General features: G+C 36.7%; 5 protein-coding genes across 5 annotated transcripts; 2 read left to right on the top strand and 3 right to left on the bottom strand.

Annotated features, from left to right (window-relative positions):
* Window positions 1-564: 564 nt before the first annotated feature.
* LOC145209541 (F-box/LRR-repeat protein 17-like) lies at window positions 565-5342 on the top strand. The gene is made up of 9 exons (XM_080079850.1): window positions 565-760; window positions 840-962; window positions 2069-2214; window positions 2446-2560; window positions 2760-2891; window positions 3376-3620; window positions 4090-4166; window positions 4229-4368; window positions 4862-5342. Exons 1-9 carry the CDS (start codon window positions 695-697, stop codon window positions 5075-5077), a joined length of 1260 nt encoding a protein of 419 aa, XP_079935976.1. The 5' UTR covers window positions 565-694; the 3' UTR covers window positions 5078-5342.
* Window positions 5343-6744: 1402 nt separating this feature from the next.
* On the bottom strand, window positions 6745-8373 carry LOC145209538 (uncharacterized). The gene has a single exon (XM_080079847.1). The coding sequence runs from the start codon at window positions 8143-8145 to the stop codon at window positions 6778-6780; it is 1368 nt and encodes a 455-aa protein (XP_079935973.1). The 5' UTR covers window positions 8146-8373; the 3' UTR covers window positions 6745-6777.
* A 1217-nt stretch (window positions 8374-9590) lies between these two features.
* Window positions 9591-13577, top strand: LOC145209546 (stAR-related lipid transfer protein 6-like). Its single transcript, XM_080079855.1, has 7 exons — window positions 9591-9998; window positions 10177-10226; window positions 10546-10681; window positions 11477-11588; window positions 11647-11673; window positions 12742-12835; window positions 12888-13577. The coding sequence occupies exons 1-7, from the start codon at window positions 9906-9908 to the stop codon at window positions 13033-13035; spliced, it is 660 nt and encodes a 219-aa protein (XP_079935981.1). The 5' UTR covers window positions 9591-9905; the 3' UTR covers window positions 13036-13577.
* Window positions 13578-13607: 30 nt separating this feature from the next.
* On the bottom strand, window positions 13608-17099 carry LOC145209542 (inositol hexakisphosphate kinase 3-like). The gene is made up of 6 exons (XM_080079851.1): window positions 16813-17099; window positions 16634-16760; window positions 15944-16091; window positions 15591-15889; window positions 15117-15292; window positions 13608-14709 (listed from the first exon to the last, which is right to left on the bottom strand). The coding sequence occupies exons 1-6, from the start codon at window positions 16864-16866 to the stop codon at window positions 14281-14283; spliced, it is 1233 nt and encodes a 410-aa protein (XP_079935977.1). The 5' UTR covers window positions 16867-17099; the 3' UTR covers window positions 13608-14280.
* A 2174-nt stretch (window positions 17100-19273) lies between these two features.
* LOC145209590 (uncharacterized) lies at window positions 19274-22871 on the bottom strand. Its single transcript, XM_080079908.1, has 3 exons — window positions 22745-22871; window positions 20098-20210; window positions 19274-19522 (listed from the first exon to the last, which is right to left on the bottom strand). Exons 1-3 carry the CDS (start codon window positions 22815-22817, stop codon window positions 19295-19297), a joined length of 414 nt encoding a protein of 137 aa, XP_079936034.1. The 5' UTR covers window positions 22818-22871; the 3' UTR covers window positions 19274-19294.
* Window positions 22872-24171: the final 1300 nt, after the last annotated feature.

The following is a 24171-nucleotide window of genomic DNA, read 5'->3' on the forward strand; positions in this document are numbered from 1 at the left end:
GCAAGTTAGCTAAGTTGCGGCAACTTCGCGTGGCAAGATAGCTATCTTGCCGCAACTTAGCGTCGCAAGTTAGCTAAGTTGCCGCAACTTAGCGTTGCAAGTTAGCTAAGTTGCGGCAACTTCGCGTCGCAAGATAGCTATCTTGCCGCAACTTAGCGTTGCAAGTTAGCTAAGTTGCCGCAAGATAACTTAACTTGCGGCAAGTTAGCTAACTTGCAACGCTAAGTTGCCGCAAGTTAGCTATCTTGCAAGTTTTTTGTTTGTTTTCAAAACGGCCTTAAGGCGCCGTTGTCGAAAAAATTAAGTTGCGGCAACTTAATTTTTTCGACAACGGCGCCCCATATGAAGCAGGCTCTGGCAAAAAATATAATCATGTCAGGAAAAAATGCAGCCCTGCCAAACTCAGCGGGGATTCCCCTGTGGTTACTCGCCAGCAGAGTCATAGAAATCAGACTTTGCTCGCCAGTAACTTGATTTCAAACGCATCTCGCCACAAATTTCAATCTGAATTTTTGATGTATATATTATATTTATAACTTCCATTTGATTCTTAATTAGAAAAAAAAATACTTCAGTTAGTACTTGTATAGTTTATTCTTGAGTTAGGTTGAATGGAACTTAAATAAATAAAGTACAACTGAAAACTTCAGAGTAAAAAAAATTAAACACAAAAAACGGAATGAAATATTAAAGTATGAGTGAAGCTGAGCAGAAAAAGCCGATCAATATAAACAACCTGCCTTTCAGTGTGTTGCTGAAGGTAAGTGAAAACTAAATTATATTTGCATCACAAATGTTGTATGGCATTAAAAATAGTGTTGCAAATTGTTTTTTTGCAGATTTTCTCATTTATACCGTCAGACGATAGAGTTCTCGATGTTTGCTTTGTGTGCAAATTGTGGCACCAAGTGTGTTTCGATGGATCTTTCTGGAAGAAGCTTGAATTTATGGGACGAAAGCTGGTATGTTTAACATGCCTGGTCCAGATTGGAAAGTTTTATTTTTGCGCGGAGGATATTTTTTTCGTCAAAATAATTGCGCGGAATTACAATTTTCTGCGCCGATTGATAGACTTTTGATTGACAGGTGGATTTAACGATTAACGCAATTTGTATGTAACGCTTGCACGACAATCCAGCCGACAAAATGAACAACTAAATAAAGTAATAAACACGACGAATCTTCAGTTTTGCTCTATTGCGCACGCAGCTGTTCTGCTAGATTCTACAATTTTTCATTTTCATAACGATTCAAACATTTTGCTGATTTGTTTTGTGGGGATAATTTATGATTGCCAAACTGCTCCTAACTGTTTTTAATTATTTGTCATACAGAATACATTATTTCATTTAACTTGCCTACGCAAAAGTCACTTTAATTGTCAAACTACGTCCTAAAAATACAGATAAATGTACTTTTAACGACTACGGTAGCGAAATAGACATGTTATTTCAAGCGTGACGATCGGTAAGTTTCGATGCGCTTGACTGATTTACGTGGATTGTCCGCGAAATAAGGCTTGTGACGACATAGAACTTCATTGTAAAACGAAAATATAAATTTTAAAGAAAGTTTATTATAGTTACCTACGAAAGCTGTGCTAAGTTGCGCGGACAACATTTTTTGCGCGGATTACACGTAAAAAGCCTAAATTTGCGCGGATTACAAGGGGAAATCCAACATATTGCGTTATCCTCCGCGCAGGCCATTCTTTCCAATCTGGTGCCTGGTATCCATCCTACAGACGGAGTAAGGCAGCTGTACACAGGATTTTTTTAAACATATCTTTTGTAGCGAAAATTTTGCACCAAAGGCATTTATTCTGCCTTGACCTCAATCGCTTGCTTTACACCCACTTAATTTTTTATTGCACACAAATTTAGGGGTAATGCACACGCACATGCTGGCCATGTGGGTCGTGCACGCCTGAGACCTCGTTGGGAACTGCCATGTTCTAAAGACTGACCTGGTATACCTGCTTCCTAGCATTGTGGAATTTGCACAGAATGTTTCATGATGATTTTCCCAACTTTTTGATGAAATTAATAATGTTTATTTCCACTTGTAGGTTGATGATGAAGTTTTAATTCGCTCGGCAAAATACAGCAACAATGTGATATCGGCCGAACTGCAAGGTTGTAACAAAATTACTGAACAGGGGCTACTGGAATTCTCAAAGTTGTGTCCAAACCTGGAAAAAATTGCACTAAATGGGTAAATTTGATTTTATTTACTATTTTTGTTGTGACACACATTATTTACTTTATTTCATATTCACTAATCCTTATCATAGAATACACAAAGTATATTTAAAATATGACAATGGTTAATTAAACATATAACACTACATATACAGAATAAGAGAAAATAAAATGTCAGTGGTGCACTTTAAGCACAAACATATTTTCATGACATTATGTTATGGGTGTGAAATGCTGTTAATAGATGCACTAGCACAGGAATTTCAGAATCAACAATGATCGCTTTTGTAAAAAATTGCACAAAACTTACTTCTCTCCATCTCAGCTCGATCGGGATGAATGACATTTGCTTATTCACAGTAAGTTTTCTCAGATTATGCTTAAGCTCATTGTAATGCATTATCTGTTTTGTGTAAATAAGCCCTCAGAAACAGACATCATAGTTATGTCAAAAATTTCATGCACATACTGCTGTAATGGTTCACCAAATTTGAAAATGACATAATCTACCTAAAAAAGATTTATTTCTGATCCTAGCTTGTATATTTTTATTTTCAGTTTGCCAAATATTTAAAGAATCTCCAATTTCTGGATTTGAATCATAATTCAAAGGTGACAAACAGGGGAATGATAGCTGTCATCAAAGATTGCAAGAATCTGACGAAAATCAAAATAAACGATAATGATATGGTGAGATGTTTAGGGTTGTTGAATACAAAGTTTTCGGTCGTTTTGCTTCTCAATGATGTAATGTTTCTAGTTTGCTTCTACAAGTATTTTTGTCTGCCAGACCAGGGGTGTCCAAACTTTTTTTAATGGGGGCCAATTTTTATCAGATAAAGACACCTACGGGCCAACGTTTATTTGCGTTTTTTTAACCGTAGAATGAGAACATAAAATATATGGAAGGAGTTTGTGGGATTTTGTTGCGTCAGCACCATGCATAATTTCCTTTTCACCGTTAAATAAAGTTCCAGGAAAGCTTTTGAATAAAGTCGCAAGTCGCCACAACCCAAAAATTTAGTCCAAATTATAGTGGGCCGTACAAGATTTGAAACATCATCTGTGGGCCACATGAAATTTGCGGGCTGCATTTGGCCCATGGGCTGAACTTTGGCACATCCCTGTGCTAGACGAGTGATTGATTTTTAATAATTTATTTTTTTCTTGTAAGATAACGGACGATCTTCTTTTAATTCTCGGGGAACGAGAGCGCACGGAAAAGCGTTTGGAAACTTTGCATATTGCTCTGACGAAAATCACAGGGAAGGGAATAAGGATGCTTCCACCAATGAGATGTCTGAAAAGCCTTGATATTGGGAGGGTGACGAAAGTAACATCTGAAGACTTCAAAGGAATTTCGTACTTAACAGAGCTCACTTACTTAAATATTGGAATGCAAAATGAATTCAATGATGAGTAAGTAAATCATATATGTTTAAATGTTTGGAAGTTTGTTTGTCACTTATCAAGATGTGTCTATTTTGGATTGATTGGTTGTCAAATGATTTCAAGCAAACAAATGCACTTATAGGCAAAAACTGTCGTAATTCGATCCTGAGTTTCCAAAAAGTATTTTATGTACTGACAGCTGAGCTTTGTTTAAAACTTTTTGCTGGAAATGTGGCTTTTAAAACTGGTTTAAAAAGACTTGGTCTGGGAAGGTGCACAATTTAGTTACTGCTATGCTTCCTGCTGTATGACTTTTTCGTCAGGAAAAACTTTGGTGACTGTTAGTGATGTAGGAACATTTGATGCAGTCAGTAATGGCATAAAGGATGTGCGCTCATGTCTGAAACAAACATGATTGTGCATTTATGACTAAAAAGCATGAGCACAACATGCAAATACCAGATTTCGGTAAATTTATCTGAGAATATTTTTGCAGGTGTCTTGAGGTTATCGCGAAAAACCTTCAGAAATTGACTGAGGTACATTTGACTGGAACTTCTATCACTGATGAAGGTTTGGTTTCGAGATTTATAAAAAATCTATTTTGAGTAACTTTTATATTGTTTTATCTTTAGGTTTAAAACATGTTGCAAAATATTGGAAGGAGTTAGAAGGGATTGACATCGGCCACACTGCAGTTACCCACTTAGGTTTAACAATTCTATGTGAGAATTTGCCGAAACTGGCAGATCTTCATGTGATGGGATGTAGCAAAGTAAGTGGGAGAAATAGAAAAACAACTTTGTATGTTAACTGATATTAGGACCAGAAATAACTGGAACTGCAAAATTCGCTTTAACACAAGAAGACTTAAAAATCACATTCACAATGGTTCATGCAGACTTGCCTCTTTATTTACTCAGTCATTTACACAGTTCTCTTTTACTATGCGCCATGCGTTTGTTTAATTTAGCGTATTTTCAAATGTGAGGTTTTTGCAACTGTTTTTTGATTCTGTGTCGTTAAAGCAAATGCCACTTTTTAATCCCTCAATGTTAAGAGCTGAACCTCATATTTGTTGAATTTATTGCACTTTTAACCGTACATTTTTAACCGTTTAGAGTAAATTACTGTTTTCTGATTCTGTGTCTTTAAAGCAAATGCAACTTTTTTGATCCTCAATGCTAAGCATGGAACCTCAATCAATACAAAAATATCATTTGTTGATACACATTTTTTTATCCCTACAAAAATCATTTTAATTTTAGGCAAATGAAGTGGCCGTCCACAAACTGATGACTGCTTACCCGAACATTAAGTTTGAAACGTTTTGGACAAGTGCTCAAGAAATGCTTGGAATACCACAAGGAATGACGGAAAAAGACTTTCCCATGGATGATATTGCTGCAGTTCTTGCTTATTTAAGGTCGTGCAGGAAAAAGAAGAGAAAAATTGCTTCTGGAGGCCAAATGGTTGCTTCGTGATCAAAACTTCTGTTTAATACCTTGTGCTGTGGAAAAAGATTTTTTTATCGCTACAAAAATTGAAAAATGTTGCTTGTAAATGTGAATTCCTTTGGGTATTTTCAATCAAGCATTTATGTTTCAAAGTTTCAATAACTTCTACTGTGTAAGACTGTCTGTAAGTTATAATTTGTGTGCTTTTTGCTTTTTTATGCCTCGCTAGGTCCTAATTACATTGTGTGGATTTGTGACAATCAACATTCATAAATTACCTTTGTAGACTGAATGTTCATAACGTTCCTGTATTGAACGACCCTCACCCCAATAGCCCTTACTCAGTGATGAGATTCTATAGAAACGGTATGAACTGGCTGAGTCCCACCACTGCCCCGACTGCATGCATTTCCGAAAGAGTCTCAAAAAATGTAATTAGGCCTCGAGATCTTTGTATTGGGCTCAGCATCGAAGAGATAATGGGGGAAGATATGAAAACGGGAAAAGGTATTTCACACACTACACCTTAACCACTAAACGTGGGTTTTATTGGGGTTGTTAATAATAAGTGTTCACATTTTTACCAACGACGAGAGCACACATTTATATCGGTTCCAATTACCCGATATAAACGGAAAAAAATGGATTCGAATCCAAAAGATTCGATATTCTACTTTGAACATCCCTACTTAACAACTTAAAAGCCTATGAAAGAAATGATGACTTCACCTGTTCCTTTGTAGACACTGTATCACAGGACACAATGTTCTGGCCAAAATCTGGTTCAAGTTACTTCAGAATCCGGGCAGTTACTGATAAATTATGTCATGGTGATGTCAAGTTGATTAAAAAAGGGAAAGTGTCACTTGCTGCAAACCACATTCAGGCATGCAGTGAGCTTTTGCTCAACAATGTGACGTATATTATTGGAACTGTAAAGGCCTCTATGAAGAAGCATGTGTGCTACAACATCAATCTCAGTTAAGTGCTGAAGGAGAAATATTAAATACAACATGTGAATGCCCAGCAGGAAAAGGACCTCATGGGACATGCAAGCTGCTGTTGCTTTAATGTTAGCAGATTTCATAAAAAAGTAATGTGGTACAAGTAAGACCGTCATGTACAGAACAATTGCAGTCTTTTCATCAGCCCAGCACGTCAAAGCGTAAAAGATTATCTCGGAAACGTAAGCTATAGAATCAGGCACCATTCAGCACAAGTTCTGCCTGAGTACTGTTTTGGTCTGAATTACATGGTTATCACTAAGGGTCATGGTTATCACTATTTCTGCCACTCTTGATGCTATAGTTGGAGTTAATGCAACAGCAGAAGTTAAATGCCCTTATAATGGTAGAAATTCTAAAATAGCTGTTGGCAAAGACTTTCCATTTCTTCAATTAGTAGACGGTAAACTTTCCCTTAATAACAACCACAATTATTACTTTCATAATCAAGGTCAACTTGCAATAACTAAAAAATCACAATGCTATTTTATCGTATATACACTTTGTGACTTTTACATGGAAATAGTAAAACCAGATCCTCAATTTTATGCCACATGTGTGCTTCCCCAGTTAAAAACCTTTTATGAAGCACACCGGCGACCATTTCTCACTAAATGCATTTGCAATATTGTTTAGGTTTTGTATTTTATGTATTGTTTAGGTTTCGTTTCCTATGTAATCTGTTCTGTATAAACAGCAATAAAATGTTTTTATTATGCAAGTTCATACACTACACTTGGGACGAAAATTTTTCAACATAAAACAGACAAAAACTATTTTAGATACAAGGGGAAGCAAGCCGTGTGGAATTGTTGACTGCAGAATTTTATAAGTTTTGGCCAGGCCTATCACACGCTCGACATGAATCCTTTTTGATGCAATATGTCGATCTTTTACCACATCTTTTGATGCTAGTTGTGACTGCCGTCGAAGCATTGTAGGCCTGTTTACAAACACATCATGCATGGCAAAAAGATCTTGCACCATCACTCCACGATCTGCCATTATGCTATCTTTCGGTTCAAACCGGGTTGCAGCTTCTAAGTACAATTCACATTCTTCGATAATCTGTCTATCGCTTGCAGCATCCCCAAAGCTATCACTCACAAATGAAACTGTTACTCTTGGTGTTATTCCCACCATAGTTTTGATTGTGTTTTTATTCTTATTTGTGGAAAATGTACTTGATTGTGAGACTAGATCAGTAGGTCTTTCAATAGGAACTTCTGTTGCATCCACAGTAACTCTTGTAGTTGGAAATTGCTGTTTAAAACTTTGTGGCATGGATTGCTTTATTACTTCAGAAGATGGCCATGTGTTGATTTCTTTTAGCTGATGCCATAAAAATCTGACCCAAGTAGAAACAATTTTTGAAATGCTTTGCTTAGATATACCAAATAAGATGCCCAGATCTTGATAATCTTTATTTTGTCGAAGCTTAATGACGGTAAGGAAAAGTTGATTCCTTGGACTCAAATCATCACATTTATAGTTCAAATTTGAAGTAAAAGGACCCAATACGTTAAAAAACAGATCAAAATGTTGGTAATCATCAAACCCAGTGTAATATTGTACAGCAGAGTTGTCATTTTTAAAGACTTCAAGATTAAAATTTACTTTGTTGCACAACAGCGTTGGGCCAGCTGTTTGTGTAGCAACTGTTGCATTTGATTGGTAAATAGCAGAATCATTGGCTTGAGATGCTACTTCTGTATACACAGAACTTACTTCAATTTTGCAAACCACGTCTGCTGGTATCACTTCACAGACAGTGCAAATTTGATTTCTTTTTCGTTTGCTTTCTTCTGACACTGTTTCTCTGAATGAAAATAAAGACGGTACAGCATTATTTTTCAAAATGCGCCTTCTTCGTCTTCCATGTTGAAATCTATTAGCAATAACATAATCTGTTGGCTTAAAGTGTTTATAACACACAATTGAATAGCTTAAGTTTGGTTTCCAAAGTGTCTTTGATCCTGCATTTTCTCTCTTAATTGCAATTCTCCATTTTTTACATAGCAAATTGTCTGTAGGAAAAAGATGTCCTCCAATCTTGCTTTTGCAACCAGGAACACAACAGTATGATGGCATTCTTATGACACTATTACAATAAGCTTCAATCAAAGTATAGTTTCAGTTAGTCCAGTCACATCTAACGGAAAAGAGTTGCATGAAACTACTGTGCAGTGCTTTGTGCAGAGAGAAATAAACATTATTTTCGCCTTTTTTAAAAGACTTTCTTCTTGACAACGGCAACGCAGTACCTGTCGCTTCACATTAAGTTCTAACTTCTAACCATTTTGTGGGGAGAAAAAACTGGTGAAGCGTTACAAGTGCGACACGGTTGACTAACTTCACCCGACACATGACTTCAGGTGGACGAGAAATTTGAAGCTTATTTGATATTCCAGGTAAGTTTGCAATTTTCATAATAATCATGTACGAAGTAAACTTGTTACTTGTTACGAATTAAGCTGCCTCGCACTGTTTGCCAAGTTTACTGAGATATTTTTGTACGTTTTTTGTTTTTACTCGGATCAATAATTGACGTGATATTTAATTTACCTCATCAAAAATCAGGTATATTGTTTGTTTTATTACTGCCAGGACCGCACTAACCACCAAGCAAAGTAAGTATGTTCTCAAGGGAAAGGCCCCTATAGAAACGTTACATTCCCAAATACTTTGTTTTAAATGTCGAAATGTGTGTTGTTTTCTGTGGATGTTAAGTACTAACTAAGTATGCAACAGTACTTCAGGCTAGATTTACTTGTCAGGTGCTCTGGGCCTCTAAAGTGCTCAATTCATCCCTGACTACAGTCATACAGTAATCTTATTGTTTTCTTTTGGCAACATACCCATTATGCTTCATCTAGAATCCAGTCTGCAGAAAATGGCAGATATTGGGCGATATGTCCCGCTTGTACGCGCGTGCACGACCCGTAAGTTCGCGAACGAGACCAATTTCAGCAGGCGCAAAGCAAGTGAAAGAGGTCAAAGCAGGCCTATTAAATGCCTTTGGTGCAAAATTCTAATGTGCAACCCTGAGAAATTAGCATGCATTTTTTTATTAATCGCGCACACAGCTGCCATACTCTGCAGACTGATCTACAATACTTCAACAGAAGTATCTGATGTGCTTTTTCATACAGGTGATTAAGTGATGGCCGGTCCACCTAGGTTTGTGCCAACCGTGATTGGAAAATTGGTGAAGATTGCCAGAAAGAGACCCGACTTGACAAACGTTTCTTCGATCCAAATCCATATGTGTCCATGGGAAAAAAATTCAACATCCACAAAATCTTTTTGGATGACTGTTTCGGGAGAAAAGAGTCGAAAAACCAATCGCCTCTGCCCGATTAACACTAACGTTGCTCATGATGGCTCGGAACCAACAATAACTGTTCAGTTTTATGACGAAGAAAAACTTTGTATTCATGGACAATATTTGACTGCTGAAGAAATCATGTACCATTTCAATTCATTTTGCATAAACAAGGGATTAGTAAAAAAGGATACAAATACCACCTTGTTTTAATGGACAGATTAACTATGTTTTGTTTACTTTTTATTGAAATATTCAACACTGGCAGTTATGCTGAATGCTAATATTGAATGATTGTAACCAGTGGTGGAATTCAATTTTTTTTCAACCGGTTCTGTTACTAAAATTCATTGACAGTAACCAGTAATGCTAACTGGTTCGCTGATCTCATAAAAAATCGTGAGACGGTTTTATAGAACGGTGCCAACCGGCTGAATCCCAACACTGATTGTAACCAAACTGGAAGTGCATGTAACTTTTTGTTTGTGTTATAGATTTCTTAAATTGTAGAATTGAATTTAAAATTATGGTGGAATATGTAAAAATGGCTGAGAGTCTTTCTGAGAATGCTCTGGCATTGCGTGGGACAGAACAAAGCTGGAAGTATCTAAAAACTGTGGTAAGATGTTTTACCCAATGTATTAGTTTCATGATAACTACAAATGCACAAACAGGCACTGTTTTGACTGAGCAAAAAAAAAACAATCAGAGTGAATGTTTGTGTAAATAAACATGACTATGTTTTGACAAGAAGGCATGTAATTAGACATGTTACTCTGTACTATGTTTAATTGCAGGGTGATATCAAAGTTTTTACGAAACAATCTCCGAACTTCGGAGGAACAGCGTAAGTTTTTGTTGTTGCATTCCCATCAGTTTATAACATTGATAACTTCACATAAATCCTGGTAAATAAATGTTTATTTCCAGGTTAAATCAGTTGACTGTGTTATCTATTAGCTTTTTCTAATTTTAATCCCTTTTGTTACTGTCTATAGACACTGAAGATGCTTTTTAGCGAAATTAATTTGTTTTTGTAAGACTGTCAGCTGATTTTAACCTGGAAATAAACAATTCCCGACTTGTGATAACTTGAGATAGAAACTGCCGGAAGAGCAATACTTTTTTGTACATTGTGATTGACAGCAATAGCATATTTATTTCAGATACAAGTTTGTTGCTGAAATTGATGCTCCAAAGGACGTGGTTTATTCAATGATGAAACCTCCCCGAACAACAAACGAAAGACTTTCTTGGGATAAAAGTGTTGCTCATTATGAAAGACTGGAGACAATAAACGAGGTAAAGAAATTTGTGCTTACATATTGTAAACTGCAAAAACAATTCACGGCAAAACAACTTTATGTTCTGCTGCAAAGGTTTTATGATCTGCTTTCTATTAAGTCAAAACAATTGCAGTTTGGTTGTTGGTCTGTGACAAACAATAAGGCAGAAAATATTGCAAAATTGATTTAGTGTGCACCAAGAACAAAACTAAGTTTTAGTCTATGACTGGGGTCCACTGTCCTTAAGGGGTCTGTGAGGCAATTTTTGAAGGTCTGCGAAAAGGTTGAAGTGCTTCTACAATCTTGTTTGGCATCAGTTTGTGCCACTAAATCAGTTTAAATCAAAGTAGAATTGAGAATCGACTGTCCCCAATTGCGAAACAATAGCCTTGATTAAATGACAACTATCAAAAACGTAATTGTTCGCGCACTACCGTAATTTTATTTGTCTTGTCTGTGATGTCACAAGCTGTCTTTGGATCATTGTTATGCGCAATTTTGCATAACTAGCTAAAATCCCGCAATCAACTTTCGTTATTCTGAAATACACATTCAGGCTTAAGGATCGCGAGCCCTCAAAATAATGGCAAAACGACTTTTTTGAAATAAATATGAAAAAGTTTGAGAACCACTGGTCTATGACAAAGACCAAAGCAGAAAATATTGCAAAATTGATGTCATGTATGTACACCAAGAACAAAACTAACTTTATCAAATTCACTGGTATGACTTTACGAATCTTTAGTTAAGTGGTAATATATGATGGAAACCACCAACTGGAGTTGTAAACTTTTTATTGTGGTCATTGTAGAGCATTGCTATCGGTTTGATATTAACACACCCTGTAATGCGAGGGATGATATCCGCACGAGAATTTGTGGATCTTTATTGCTTCAAAACATTCGACACTGATCCACACCCCGGTGAGATAAGTTGCAATAGACTTGTATTTCATTTAACTGAAACATTGTTTTTTTGCAGATTATGCAAATATTTCGTGGATTTTCGGTGAGTTAAAAAAATATTTCAATTTTTTTGTGTAAAAACAAGTAACAGTCAAAATAACCCAGCATTAATTTACCCAATGCGCACTGTGGAGACATTTTCATGCACTAGGAGTACAACATGCAACCTCTGTCAAATTATAGTTTGTCCTGATACACGATTTTGGTAAAATCCTTGCAAGTGGGCCCAACCCTACTAGTTTGTAAACAGATTGATAAATTACACAACTAGTGCAAACAGTTTTACAAAGCAACCAAACAGCTTGTGTGTAGTGGTTCTCAACAGTGGTTTGCATACCACAAATGGTACGCCGGAGCTTTAAGTAGCTTTTCACTGTACCTTAATCAAGTCAGAGGGTTCCCGCGGGTATGGAAAACCTGGAAAGGTTATGGAATTTAAATTTGTACTTTTAAGGCCTGGAAAAGTTTTGAAAAAAGCCAACGTTTGCAAAAGTCCTTGAAAAATTATGGAATTTGGCGCCTGAAATGCCAGATAGAGATAGGAATTTTAAGTTACATAACGTTTGTATATTCGTTTCAAGTACGGTAAATTGGCTACATATACCAAAGCCTCTTTTCTGGTTTTTTCTGTGGGAATTGCTCGATTTTTTTCGGTTAAGGTTACAGCAATTCGTTTTTTTTTTCTTGAAAAGTTTTGGAAAAGTCATAGAATTTATAAACGAAAATTGTGCGGGACCCCTGATAAAAGCAACTTTCCCGACCCAACTTGGGCAAAACTCATATTTTGGACATAATTTTGGAATTGTTTCCTTGCTTGTTTAAAAAAATATGCTATCCTAGTCAAGAATAGGCCTGTCTCTTGTTCTACCCATACAAACAGGGTTTAGGTGGTACGCAAAAATAGAAAATGTTGTCAGGTGTATGCAATCAATACAAGGTTGAGAACCACTGGAATAAGGTGTAAAGTGTGAGTCGTGGTCTTATCAACCTAATTTAAGTTACACACCCCTTTTACTAAATCATGGTCATTTATTTTAATAGATATATTGCTAATGAGAGTATGTTACTTAAATGTTAATGTTATATTAGTTCATCTATTGTATTGTTCTAGCTCAAAGTGTTACACATCATTCACGGCCAGTGACAAAATCTTTTGTTCGAGCCACAAACTATCCAGCAGGTTATGCCATTGCACAGAAAAAAAGGTGAAAGTGTTTAAAATTTGCTGAATCAGAAACTAAACCTTGAATTTTGTAGCAATTCATCTCAGAGCTACCTTGAGTTGTTCGTCAACACTGACATTGGGGGAATGATTCCACGATATTTGGTTGAAAGTGCTTTGCCTTCGCAACAAGCTAGCTACATCCAGAGTATCAGGAATGAAGTGAAAAGAAGAATGCAATGATTTCAAAAAATTTGTTGGTTTTAATTTTTGCAAAATCATATTTTACACTACTTCTGTATTTAATTTTAAAAAATACCGAACAAGCGTTTCGTCCACCAGGTTGCATGTTTAACAAATTTGACGTCCAACTGGTGTAATGCTAAACAAAATACCAACTGTTTTTCAAGAACTTGTATTTTTGCTGATGTTTTTTTAATTATTGCCAAATCATATTTTACACTATTTTGGTATTTAATCACAAGCACTTATGTTTTGATTTTATGAACGCTGGTATATGCAAACTTTATGACGTGTTTTGCCACCTCTATGTGGTTTATACCTCAAATTATTTTTTTTGAAAACTTGGTCTAAAAAACGAAGCAACAATATGCAAATTAGTGTTTCTCAACTTGTGGTTCGCAGACACAAGTGTCTGTAAGATCGCTGTAAAAACTAAAATAGTAGAGTACTGATGCAAACTTGAGTTTTTTTCGAGAATGGGCTGTTGCCAAGCACACGAATGGAAAGTTACTTTGCTGACAAATAAAACCCAGTTTTTTTTACCGCTTCTTGTTATGTAGCAAATTTTCACCAAAAGAAAACTTTTATTTAACCAACTTTATTAAAGTTGCGAGCCACTGCTGTTACTGTCAAAATGAAATGTTGCCTCAAGACAAAATTACATTGCCGTGTTTTTTTAACATGTGATTATTGGGCAGCATATTAAATTGCACAAATTCTAACCGCAATCAGTTTTGCTGTGGGCTATGCACTTTATTGCTTTCGTTGTTTTCACGATTTTTAATCATATTAAATTTAATTTTTGTTTACCAACTATATTACCACAAGACGTTGTCCATTCCACTTAAAAAAACAACCACCAGTTTTGAATCAATTTTATAAAATTACGCAACAACAAAGATGGAAAACTTGCATAAAATAAATATTTTCTAGAATTACTACTTCACAGTTGATTTGTTAAATCACAATTAAAATGATAAGACGTCACAATGATAATTATAAGTGCACGTTGGTTTGGTTGTGTTTTAGGGAAAGCACCCACACAACGTCGTAATACACGATTACCAAGTTGATGACTGAAAAACAAAAGTTGCTAATAAATCTACGATTTAATCACAGTTCGGGAAAATACTAAGTTCTAACTGCATAGTTAAACTATTTCCGTATAGTTAAACTTAACCTTATAGTTTTAAAACCAATCTCTTGTAAAATAAGCCTTGATGAAAAATATGGCAATAAATAAGCCTAGCTCGACTTCCGGTCGAACAATTCCCCAAGTAAAATAATTAGGTTGTCTAGCGCCACCAAACAGTCGTGGTCAGGACCGTCGTAAACTATTTTGTCATCGAGGAATTCTTTGAATGTGCTGTGTGCAAAGTCGATCATATGTACCCCCACTTTCGAAGGTGTGTGCTCTCCTAAATCCGATGAGTTGTTCAAGGCACCATCGTATGAAATCAGCACAGAACTCGCATAAAACCGAAAACTGTCCTGTTTCGCGACCACACTTCTCAGCTCTTTCAAGCGGACGATAATATGAGGGATAACTTCTGCAACAAGTCGTTGTCCGTTGTGTAGAAATTGTCGCAAGGCTTCTTTAAAACCTTCCGTGCTCAAACCACGACCGTAGTATTTGTCCCGACATAAAAACTGTCCAGTGGTGGCTTGGAAAACCTGAAATACATAAAGATGACAGGTTAACGGTGTTTCTAATACGACCAGAAACGGTGTAGCTGCAGCGCGTCTACCATCTTTCATGAATCGCGCCCTCAACGTCTTAACGCTGTGCAACTATTTCCGGCTTGGTGAATGTTTTAGCGCAATTGTGCTGCTACGATTTTGCCCAGCGAAAGAAACTGAATTCTCAGTTCAGTTAAAATACGCTAGAATCCAAAAGATATGAGTTTGAAATTCGAATCTCAGGAAATTTGCACGTTATGGGCCAGTGAACACAGGAATTATGTGGGAGTGTTTGGTTACTTTGTGTCTTACATTGTACGGATGTTTTTATTCCCACGCACAACAATACACAAGTCATTTCTTATTGGTTTAAATCTCTACATCAGCATAGCAACAGTCACCTGCATCCCAGCGAGTCTTATCCCGATACTGCCAGTGCTGCTCATTTTAGTCAGATTAACATGTTTGTCCTTCTTCTCATCGGAACATCCGCTCCTCTCAAGCTGTGTCCCGATCTTCAAATCCACAACGCACGGGAACCGATATCTCGATGTGACGTCGTCCAGCAATAAGTAAGCTGCACAGAAAATTTAAGTTTTAATCAAGTGCGCTCCTAGCGGTCAAACTGCAACCTAGAAAACACTGAACAAGCGTTGTGAAAGAAATCACAAATTTGTTTGATATTGTAACTCATCTGAAAGCTTCTGCAAACTTTCGATACCGGACAAGCATTTCGTCTACCAGGTTGCATATTTAACAAATTTGTCATTCAACTGGTGTAACGCAAGCAAAATACTAGTTGGTTTTAAAAACTTGTATTTTTGTTGACGTTTTGCCATCCAGAACGGTAGGGCAGCTTCAGAAAAAACTCCAACCTTTCATGTAGTTTCCATTGCGCTGCATTTTCGTGAACATTTTGGCGAATTCCTCGTTCTTAACCCGGTCGCTGCCACTAGATGTCGCCTCCCACAACATTTGAAGGTCAACTTCCTTACGCAAGGTGTCGCCCCTGAGCGTGCGGTTTATTTCCCGTCTGTGCTGACGTAATGACCAAGGGTTTTTCCCTACAGCCTCCGTTAAAGCTTCCTGGTCTTTATCAATTGTCCACGGATGACGTGTGAATCCGTTTGTTTCGTCATACTGCATTCTGTCCAAGCCTTTAAACGTGGTTTGTCTGCAACAAACGATCGATTACTTTCAAACCAACCACACAGATACAATATTTAACCTCAGCATTGTAGGATCACTAGCGCCATCTAGCAGCTGTTCGTCCGCCGATATTTGACCACTAGGTGTCGGTGGAGGGATCCACAAACCGGACGTCGTGAACCGATGTGAATTGTTATTTCCTTTTTCCAGCAAAACGTAAAGTAAACCTACAGTGACGTCATAGTTTAAGCATTGTTAATGCAGAATGTACAATAACAATAGTGACGTCATGTACAGCCATTATTTCGCATTCTAATTATGAATAGTTACACGTCGCAAAGTTCATCCGAACAATTCGTGGAATTGGAATTGGATAAATTATTTTATGTATCATGGTTGATTTTTAACAGACTATTGGGTAAGCCTTCTTTCATGTCCACATCAAATAGCGCCAAAATGCATAGTTTCGACCGAATAATTTAACCCAGGTTCCGGCAACCTTTTCTCGACTGCGGACCGGTTTTGAAACAAATATATTATCGCGGACCGGCCTCAAAAAACAATAAATATTCAGCAATGAAAACGCATAAATTAGTCTATCATCCCCGGGATACATTGGGTAAAATGTTTTGGAGCATTTACCCTGAAAAAGTATACGGCCCGGTAACGAACTCCTCGCGGACCGGCGGTTGCCGACCACTGAGCTCACCCATCGTTTTGTTTCATAAAAAAATATATTTTGTTGTGGTCGAATAAATTAACCCAGCACCTTTCAGTTTCGGTGTAAAAGGTTGAAGTTGTTTTGGAAGCGTGACGTAAAATTTCCATTCCCGAAAAGCGAGACTCTTGCATAATGTCGTCTTGTTCAAACTGAGCATATGTGCCCGTCCACTTACCTAAAAACATGCTTGTTACGTCACAAACATGGTTGATACCCACGTGACCCACCTGATGGACATATGCTTCGAGTTCTTGTCCTGGTGTCATTGTGTATGACGTCATTGGTTCATTACGTCACATTATAAGATGGTGGAAAAAGTTTCTTATTATAAAACCAATTTAAAATCTGCTGCTGGTTGTGTTCGCTACAAATATATCTGGAACGCAAAAACGCTGATGTTGCTTTGTAACCAAAATAACTTTCGCGACAAATGAGTCGGGACTCACAGGCTGGTCCGTTATTAAACCCAACCGAACTTGATAAAATTCACTTCTAAGTCTTAAAAAAATCAAAAAATGAGATTGAACTAAACAGTCTACCAGCAATGTTTGTTTGAAATTACTAAACCTGACAAAAGAAAAAAACAGCATTAGCGTGTATGACACATCCAGAATTTTCTGTTTAAATTATCTAATAACTTGTTAAACTAACTCTTTCTTTCGCCCAATATAAATTTGTTAAGTAAAAGGTCTGCGGACGTTCACGCTTGCCGTGACCCCCTGATGGCTAAATGTGCTTTCAACGTATACTCAATATTTCCTGTTAACATCGATGCATCCTATTTAGTTTTCGTCTTCAACGAGAGCTTGTCTAAGTTTTGATGGAATAAAGTGGCACTGCTTGACAGTAAAGACTCTCGTATATTGCACCTATTCTTCCAGTAGAACACTCGTACCAACTGACTTCAAATAAGATGGTAGAAAGACCATCTCTTGGTGGTTTCATCCAAAATCGCTTTGTGGACCACATCTTTCAAACCCTGTGTTAGGGATCGTAAACTATGCGGCCTTTGAAAACCATTCCTGTAATCAAGGGAAGCAAAAGTTTGGTGATCCCTGACCTAAACTGATATCGTCTACGTAACCGTAGCCTTTCCTTACATCCTAAATATTTGTGTGACTTATACTTCTCACGCGTATTCAAGCACTTGTTCTACAGTAAGTGCGTTGAAAACTCACCAATCGTTGTATTATCTGCGAAATCAATCTGAGCGTTCGATAACCTGACAATCACTTATTAATGACGTAATAAACAGCCCCTGTCATTGAGCAGACGTGAGGTTTAGCTTACGATGAAATCTGTCCCCAACACTCGCTGTCAGCGCGTTGTTGGTTTAGTTTGGAATTCGTGAATGATTCACGCTTGTTCAAATACACACAAGTTAAACATCAGAAGAGATTTTCTTGATACAAACCACAACCGCTCGACATAGAAATTCGCTCTAGCCTTGAAGCAAAAGGTTGTCTGCTTTCACTTTGTAACATCATATTTGATTTCGTTGATATACAAGTGATAGAGTGCTACAACTAACATGTTTATAGAGCTCTTCTGGCAAATGTATTTTTCCCTTGTTTACCGTGCACTGTACTACTCGCATTCAGTGTTATATACCCTGATAACGGCGAACTGTATTGGACGTCGAAACGTCGATATAAAAATACATTTGCCAGAAGAGCTTTATAAACTTGATATTATGCCTTACAGCAATAGCTTATATATGATACAGCTAACATTAACGGGGAACCCTTATTAACGCAAATACCTGACATCGGCTATCTATGTTGGCATTTACTCGATGTCTTTCAAACAACTTAAGAGCGAATGTTGCATGACAGCTAAGTAAATAATCATAGTTGATAAGAAAGTATCAATTCTATGTTAGCTCACTTAATATTTCGGAGGGCACAGTGTCGTGCATCACTAATGTCTACATACAGACTTGCACTAGACCTGCATCTTCATGTAAAACCGTTTCTTCTCGGTGCAAATTCAACCACAAATGAATGAAATCTGCCAAACGACTGCGGGTTTGCAAAACTAACAAATCTTGTTGTTTTCGCCGATGCACAAAATCGAGCTATTATTTTAAAAGTGACTACAAACCGTCAAAACCTTCTAGTTGATTCACGGGTAAAACCGTTGATCTGAGCTGCACTAATGCTTGCTGGGACGCTGTTTGCTAACCTTGCCACATAATCTATATATTGATCGCTGCCATCCTTAACACCACGTCGCAAGTAACCACGAATCGCGTGAGCGTTGCAACGAAAATTAACGTGAAAACCTGTTTAAGTTGATTGAATGCGTTTATAACGCAATTAAAAGTTATATGGTAATTGATATTAGTGTAAACCAGGTTTAGATTACAGTTAAATTTCTCAAACGAATGCATTTTGTGTAAATTGTTACTTCAAATACTAAATTGTAAAACTAATCGCATGTGGAAAATGTGTTCAATATTTTTAGGGGTCCAATATAATTGTTGTTGTTTTTTGTGTGTGGAACAATTGTACTGAAAATGTCGTTAACTTTAGCAGACCTACATTTTATGTTATTACATTGCGGGCAAAATATAATGAAACAAATTTTCTGGTATGAATTAAGTTTTATGACGAAATAATAACCGCAACCAATATGTATTGTTTCCCTTACAATCCACAACTAAATCCAAAAATTGCGCGTATTACAAAAAACAGCCGCTAGATGGAGTTACAGAGCAGTGTTAAATTTCAGCCTCAGAAGATCGAGGTTTGTCAGTTGAGCGTCGATGTGAAGCATTTCCACCAAATCCATTTTCCCATCTTTATTGATGTCACAATAATCCATTATCCAAGTGATCTCGTTCTCCCTCAGGTGGTAAAAATATTCTTCAGTAAGTGACTTAATTTTTGGTCGTTCCGCTCCACTAATCACACCATCTTTGTTTGAATCTAGCATCTGTCAAAATCGATTATATCTAGGATTTTCGTGAAGTTAAATATTACGCTATTGGTTCAGGTTTTCAGGGTAATAGTAGACAAACTGAGATCTCGTAGATTTTTAGATGTTTAAAGTATATTCACCCATTTTTCGATATTTTAAGTTTCAAGTATATTTTTCGGAGGTTTGGAGCAGTGGTGGGATTTAGCCGGTTCGTACTGGTTCTATAGAACCGTCTCACGAATTTTTATGAGATCAGCGAACCGTTTAACATTACTGGTTACTGCCAATGGACATTTTGTAACAGAACCGGCTGAAAAATATGACCTTTGTGATAGAACCGGCCACACAATATTTGAATCCCACCACTGATTTTAATGATGAAAATAACGGCACAAATAGACGTAAGGTAATTTTTATCTCTGGGTTTCTAAGATTTACTACGATCTTTTCAGCATTAGTTAAACTGCAAAACCGATTGGTTCTGGGTTTAAATCCTGGGAAAAACATAAACCGCGTTACGTGAGTTGAGGAAGGGTTGACCTCATACACATAAGGCTTATGTGGAAACGCAAAAATACACTAAAATTTACCGGGAAAATTGTGAAGTTAAAAAACCTGACGATGCATTCGCTGTTTTCCACTCGGGTGACGTCACCGTCATTGTTTTCGTCACAATCGAAATCATATCCACAATTGCTACCGCCTGTAAATAGCATCTGCTATTTTACTTTTTCTGATAATTTTTTTAAATCTCACAGCTTTGTAGTTTTCTAATTTTATCGTTAGTTTTTTAGATAAAATGTGACGATTTTTTTTTCAACTATTTGTAAAGTTTTTCTACTTACTAAATTGTCGTTGTTGTTAAGATATTTTATTAAAACATTATTTGTGGAGCTGCAGACAGTGCACACCAAAATCCATAGAAAACACAAGTTGTCGCACGCCATAGAAAACACAAGTTGTGGGGATGAAAATGGGGCGAAATTAGCGCGAATTTTGCATTGCGCCTTATGGGGCCGATTTATAAAATGATTAATTTGGATACTTTTGCGGTGTTTGATTTTGCAATTTCTGCAAAATTTGAATAAAAATATAACTACGCTTAACTTATAATGTTTAAATGGAACTGATGAACATGAAATAGAGTTTAAATTAGGTTTTAGCGGGTAAATTTTCCAGTAGATATACATGTAGCCTACTTAAGTCCCGAAAGATAAAAAGGTTGTGATGTATATTCATCTAAAATTGGAATAAATAGTTTGACCATGGTCCTCCAAGGTCAGAAAAGTCATGACGTAATAGTGACGTCATCGTTTATTTACTGCATTTTGACGCTTTTAGCACATACTGAATTTTGAAAGCTTTTGGTACTACCTTTAAAGGTGTTGCACAATCTTTCCCTCTTTTTTTAATTTTTTTGAAAGATATTTCACACTTTTTAGTGATAAAAATATTTATTGCATTAATTAAGGTCTATATACCATGTTGAATATGTGTACTGTCATATGCAACACAACCACAAGAAAGAATGCAATATAAACAAATACAACTAACATTGATGCATAAAACAACCAATATCAACAAAATTGTTAAATCTTCTTGAATCTATTCACCTGTACAGCACAAAAAGTCTCGTGGGAAATTTTGCATCCAAAGTGGCACTTTTTTCATTTATTTCAGTTTCAGCTGATACTTCCCACAATACATGTTATGTGAGGATATCACAAAAAATCCAAATGATTTCATTAAGGGCATAAAATAACATGCAAGAATTATTAGCATTTTTCAAAATTGGTGATTCCATAAAATCAAAAAAGTCAAAACTTAAGAGACACACTGCACAGTATGACATGTTTTTTTAAAGCTTCATAAACTCAAACACAGTAGTTACATGAAGTCCAATAGATCCTCTGTCAGCCTTCTAAATGTCACAAAATTACATGTAAATCAATGAATGTTATTTGTCTTTCCATCTTGTTATGCATTACTATTTTATGTCATTATTTGTGTCTGTTTTAATCAAAATTGTTGCAAAATAAAACATTGGCATTTATGTTTTACTTTTTTCTGAGTCTATATGCCTGTTGGTATTGCAAGCCAGGAGCCATGCCAAACAGCAACTTCTTACACAGGTTTGGTGCGATGGGACACTAGATAATTCTTCTTCAGTAAGGATACTTTGAAATCAACGGCTTGTTCTTTTAAAAGCCCACCCATCCACCAGTTTCTTCATTATATTGGTGCACTTAACTGGCCACCAAACCACTTTTTTTACTATTTTAAGTTGCAAGTTTATATATATGAACACTTTATTCATCTTATCATAGAACTGTTAAATGTATTGCAAATTTATGTAGGTTTGCACTTTTTCCAGTAGCAAAAAAATAAGTATACCGTTAACCTAAATAAAGACTTTAAAAAGTATAACTTTGATAAAAAAACTGCTTTGGTTAACACTTATATTTCTAAGTTTTTGAAATATCTGTACAATCAACATTTTTTATTACTAAAAACGGTCGGGATCATTTATATTTACTACACTTTATTCACAAATTTGCTAGCAAACGATGCAGAAAATTTTTTTCGCTAAACTCGTGCCAATAAAACTGCTTTCCTGCAAACATTGTGCGTTGCCTGGCAACCAATGACGTCATTTTTACGTCACGCATAAATTTTCTTGTCAGCAAGGCAATTTAGAAATAAAAAATATTTAGTCGTTAAGCCAGGTTATTGAAAAAAACATCCAAAACCCTATCCTTTGCGTTGTTAAAAGCGTGCAAAGTCGCCCCATTTCACGCTCCATGAATTCTCGTGCGACAACTTGTGTTTGATAGATAGACTTTGGTGCACACTGTTTCGACCTATAAGGTCTCATCAGTGCAGCTGGTGACGAGAGATCGGCCGCATTGGCTAGTGTAGCCATCAAACGGCACTCCAGTTTGTGGTGAGCAACAGGGTAAAACCCCATGCATCACCTAGTCCGTGCGATGCCACAACTGGGCATACAGCACAAACTGGCTCACAGTGGCCAAGCAACTGCTTGGGAACCACAGTGAAGTCGGCTCAGTGTCACAGTACTTGATACTGTACACTAGCCAATGCGGCCGATCTCTCGTCACCAGCTGCACTGATGAGACCTTATAGGTCGAAACAGTGTGCACTGTCTGCAGCTTATCATTTATTGGCTCATATGCTTTTACATTATTTGTGGAATTTTTGAAAATATGGTAAACGTACGGTTTTTCATGTAAGTCGGATATTTAGCCCCAATCTCATCGGATGTAAGCACGCCATCGTTGTTGATATCCATGTATGTAAACCTGGGACTGTGAAGGAACTGGAGACGATCAGTCAGTTCGTCATTGTCTGAATCTGCAGGAAAACATAATTCATAAAACAACAAAACAACCTTTAGTCGAACGCAATAATATCGGGTTTATTCAGTGGTGGGATTCAATTTTTTGTCAGCAGCGGTTCTATCACAAAAGTCATATTTTTCAGCTGGTTCTGTTACAAAAAGTCCATTGGCAGTCACCGGTAATGGCTAATGCTAACCGGTTCGCTGATCTCATAAAATTTCATGAGACGGTTCTATAGAACCGGTGCGAACCGGCTGAATCCCACCACTGGGTTTATCTTAAATTCAAGCTTCTCGAGTTTAAGAAATATTAACATCTTTCACATCCAAAAAATGTTACCGGCCAAACACCGTAGGAAACAAAGCATAGCGTTTTAACAAACTTTGTAATACACCCAAAAAATAAACTTACTCAAACCAGCAAATACGACAACAAAAAAGTGAGTGGCAATAAGAATTGTTTTCATTTTTGTTGCAGAACAATTGCACTTCACAATAAATAATATATTTTGTATCTGAAAATGAAAACGCAAAATTCTCGTCAGGGAAGAAAATGCACAATTATCAAGAAAAATCTAAACTCTGCTGCATAAACTTCTGCTCAAAGTATAAGTTACAGCTGTCGGCCCATGGAAAGCGCTGTATATTCTTTAGCACTTCACAAGTCTGTCCCTCAACAAAGTTTTGATACCTTATATACCTTCCATCCACTGGTACGAAAATATCTTGTGGCAAAAAACGTGTGTTTTTCCGCCAAAACAAAATTATGCACCTGGTACGATGTGGAACAACATGACAAGTACAAGAGCGGGCTGATTGTTACGTCTTTATGACGAACAAAACGTTTTTTGTTTGTGATTTCCATCTTGCCCTGAAGGGGAAACTGTTTTGCGGGAAAAACTTGACATTTTCATTTTCTTCAGTTTATGCCATTTTCTTATTGTTGTTTCATGTTTTAATCACTTTTATTCTTCAGCGGTTTCTTAATGTGTCGTTTCCTGTAACTGTGTTTTAAGAAATCCGCCTAAACCAGTTTGTTGCGGGCTGTAATTTATTCGGGAGCAACGAATAAAAATACTCAGCTCCAAGAAAAATTTTGAGCAGAAAGTACCGAGACATGATGTAAGTTTATAAAAAACATTAAGTCATCTGCCTTAATCAGGGTCGCCACCCACATGGAACCCAGCTAGAATAATGACAACTGAAAATCATTTTTTATATGAAACGGAATAAACGGTTTTTTAAACAAATCTTTGCATTTATACGAGCCATGACATATTGTATGCAATATATATTTTGCCAGAAA

Source organism: Phallusia mammillata, chromosome 1 (assembly GCF_965637545.1).
Source record: "Phallusia mammillata chromosome 1, kaPhaMamm4.hap1.1, whole genome shotgun sequence".
Classification (NCBI taxonomy): domain Eukaryota; kingdom Metazoa; phylum Chordata; class Ascidiacea; order Phlebobranchia; family Ascidiidae; genus Phallusia; species Phallusia mammillata.

Bases quoted from the DNA above. Each gene is read 5' to 3' on its own strand.
- LOC145209541 (XM_080079850.1), top strand. From the start codon at position 695: ATGAGTGAAGCTGAGCAGAAAAAGCCGATCAATATAAACAACCTGCCT. The intron at 2,215-2,445 runs GTAAATTTGATT...TGCTGTTAATAG, and splicing joins GAAAAAATTGCACTAAATGG to ATGCACTAGCACAGGAATTT. The intron at 2,892-3,375 runs GTGAGATGTTTA...TTTTCTTGTAAG, and splicing joins AAATAAACGATAATGATATG to ATAACGGACGATCTTCTTTT.
- LOC145209538 (XM_080079847.1), bottom strand. From the start codon at position 8,145: ATGCCATCATACTGTTGTGTTCCTGGTTGCAAAAGCAAGATTGGAGGA.
- LOC145209546 (XM_080079855.1), top strand. From the start codon at position 9,906: ATGGTGGAATATGTAAAAATGGCTGAGAGTCTTTCTGAGAATGCTCTG. The intron at 10,227-10,545 runs GTAAGTTTTTGT...TATTTATTTCAG, and splicing joins CCGAACTTCGGAGGAACAGC to ATACAAGTTTGTTGCTGAAA. The intron at 12,836-12,887 runs GTGAAAGTGTTT...TGAATTTTGTAG, and splicing joins GCCATTGCACAGAAAAAAAG to CAATTCATCTCAGAGCTACC.
- LOC145209542 (XM_080079851.1), bottom strand. From the start codon at position 16,866: ATGACGTCATACACAATGACACCAGGACAAGAACTCGAAGCATATGTC. The intron at 16,761-16,812 runs GTGGGTCACGTG...GCATGTTTTTAG, and splicing joins TCGAAGCATATGTCCATCAG to GTAAGTGGACGGGCACATAT. The intron at 15,293-15,590 runs GTTGGAGTTTTT...TTTTCTGTGCAG, and splicing joins CAATGGAAACTACATGAAAG to CTTACTTATTGCTGGACGAC.
- LOC145209590 (XM_080079908.1), bottom strand. From the start codon at position 22,817: ATGGATATCAACAACGATGGCGTGCTTACATCCGATGAGATTGGGGCT. The intron at 20,211-22,744 runs GTACGTTTACCA...TGCTATTTACAG, and splicing joins TCCGACTTACATGAAAAACC to GCGGTAGCAATTGTGGATAT. The intron at 19,523-20,097 runs GTAAATTTTAGT...CGATTTTGACAG, and splicing joins TTAACTTCACAATTTTCCCG to ATGCTAGATTCAAACAAAGA.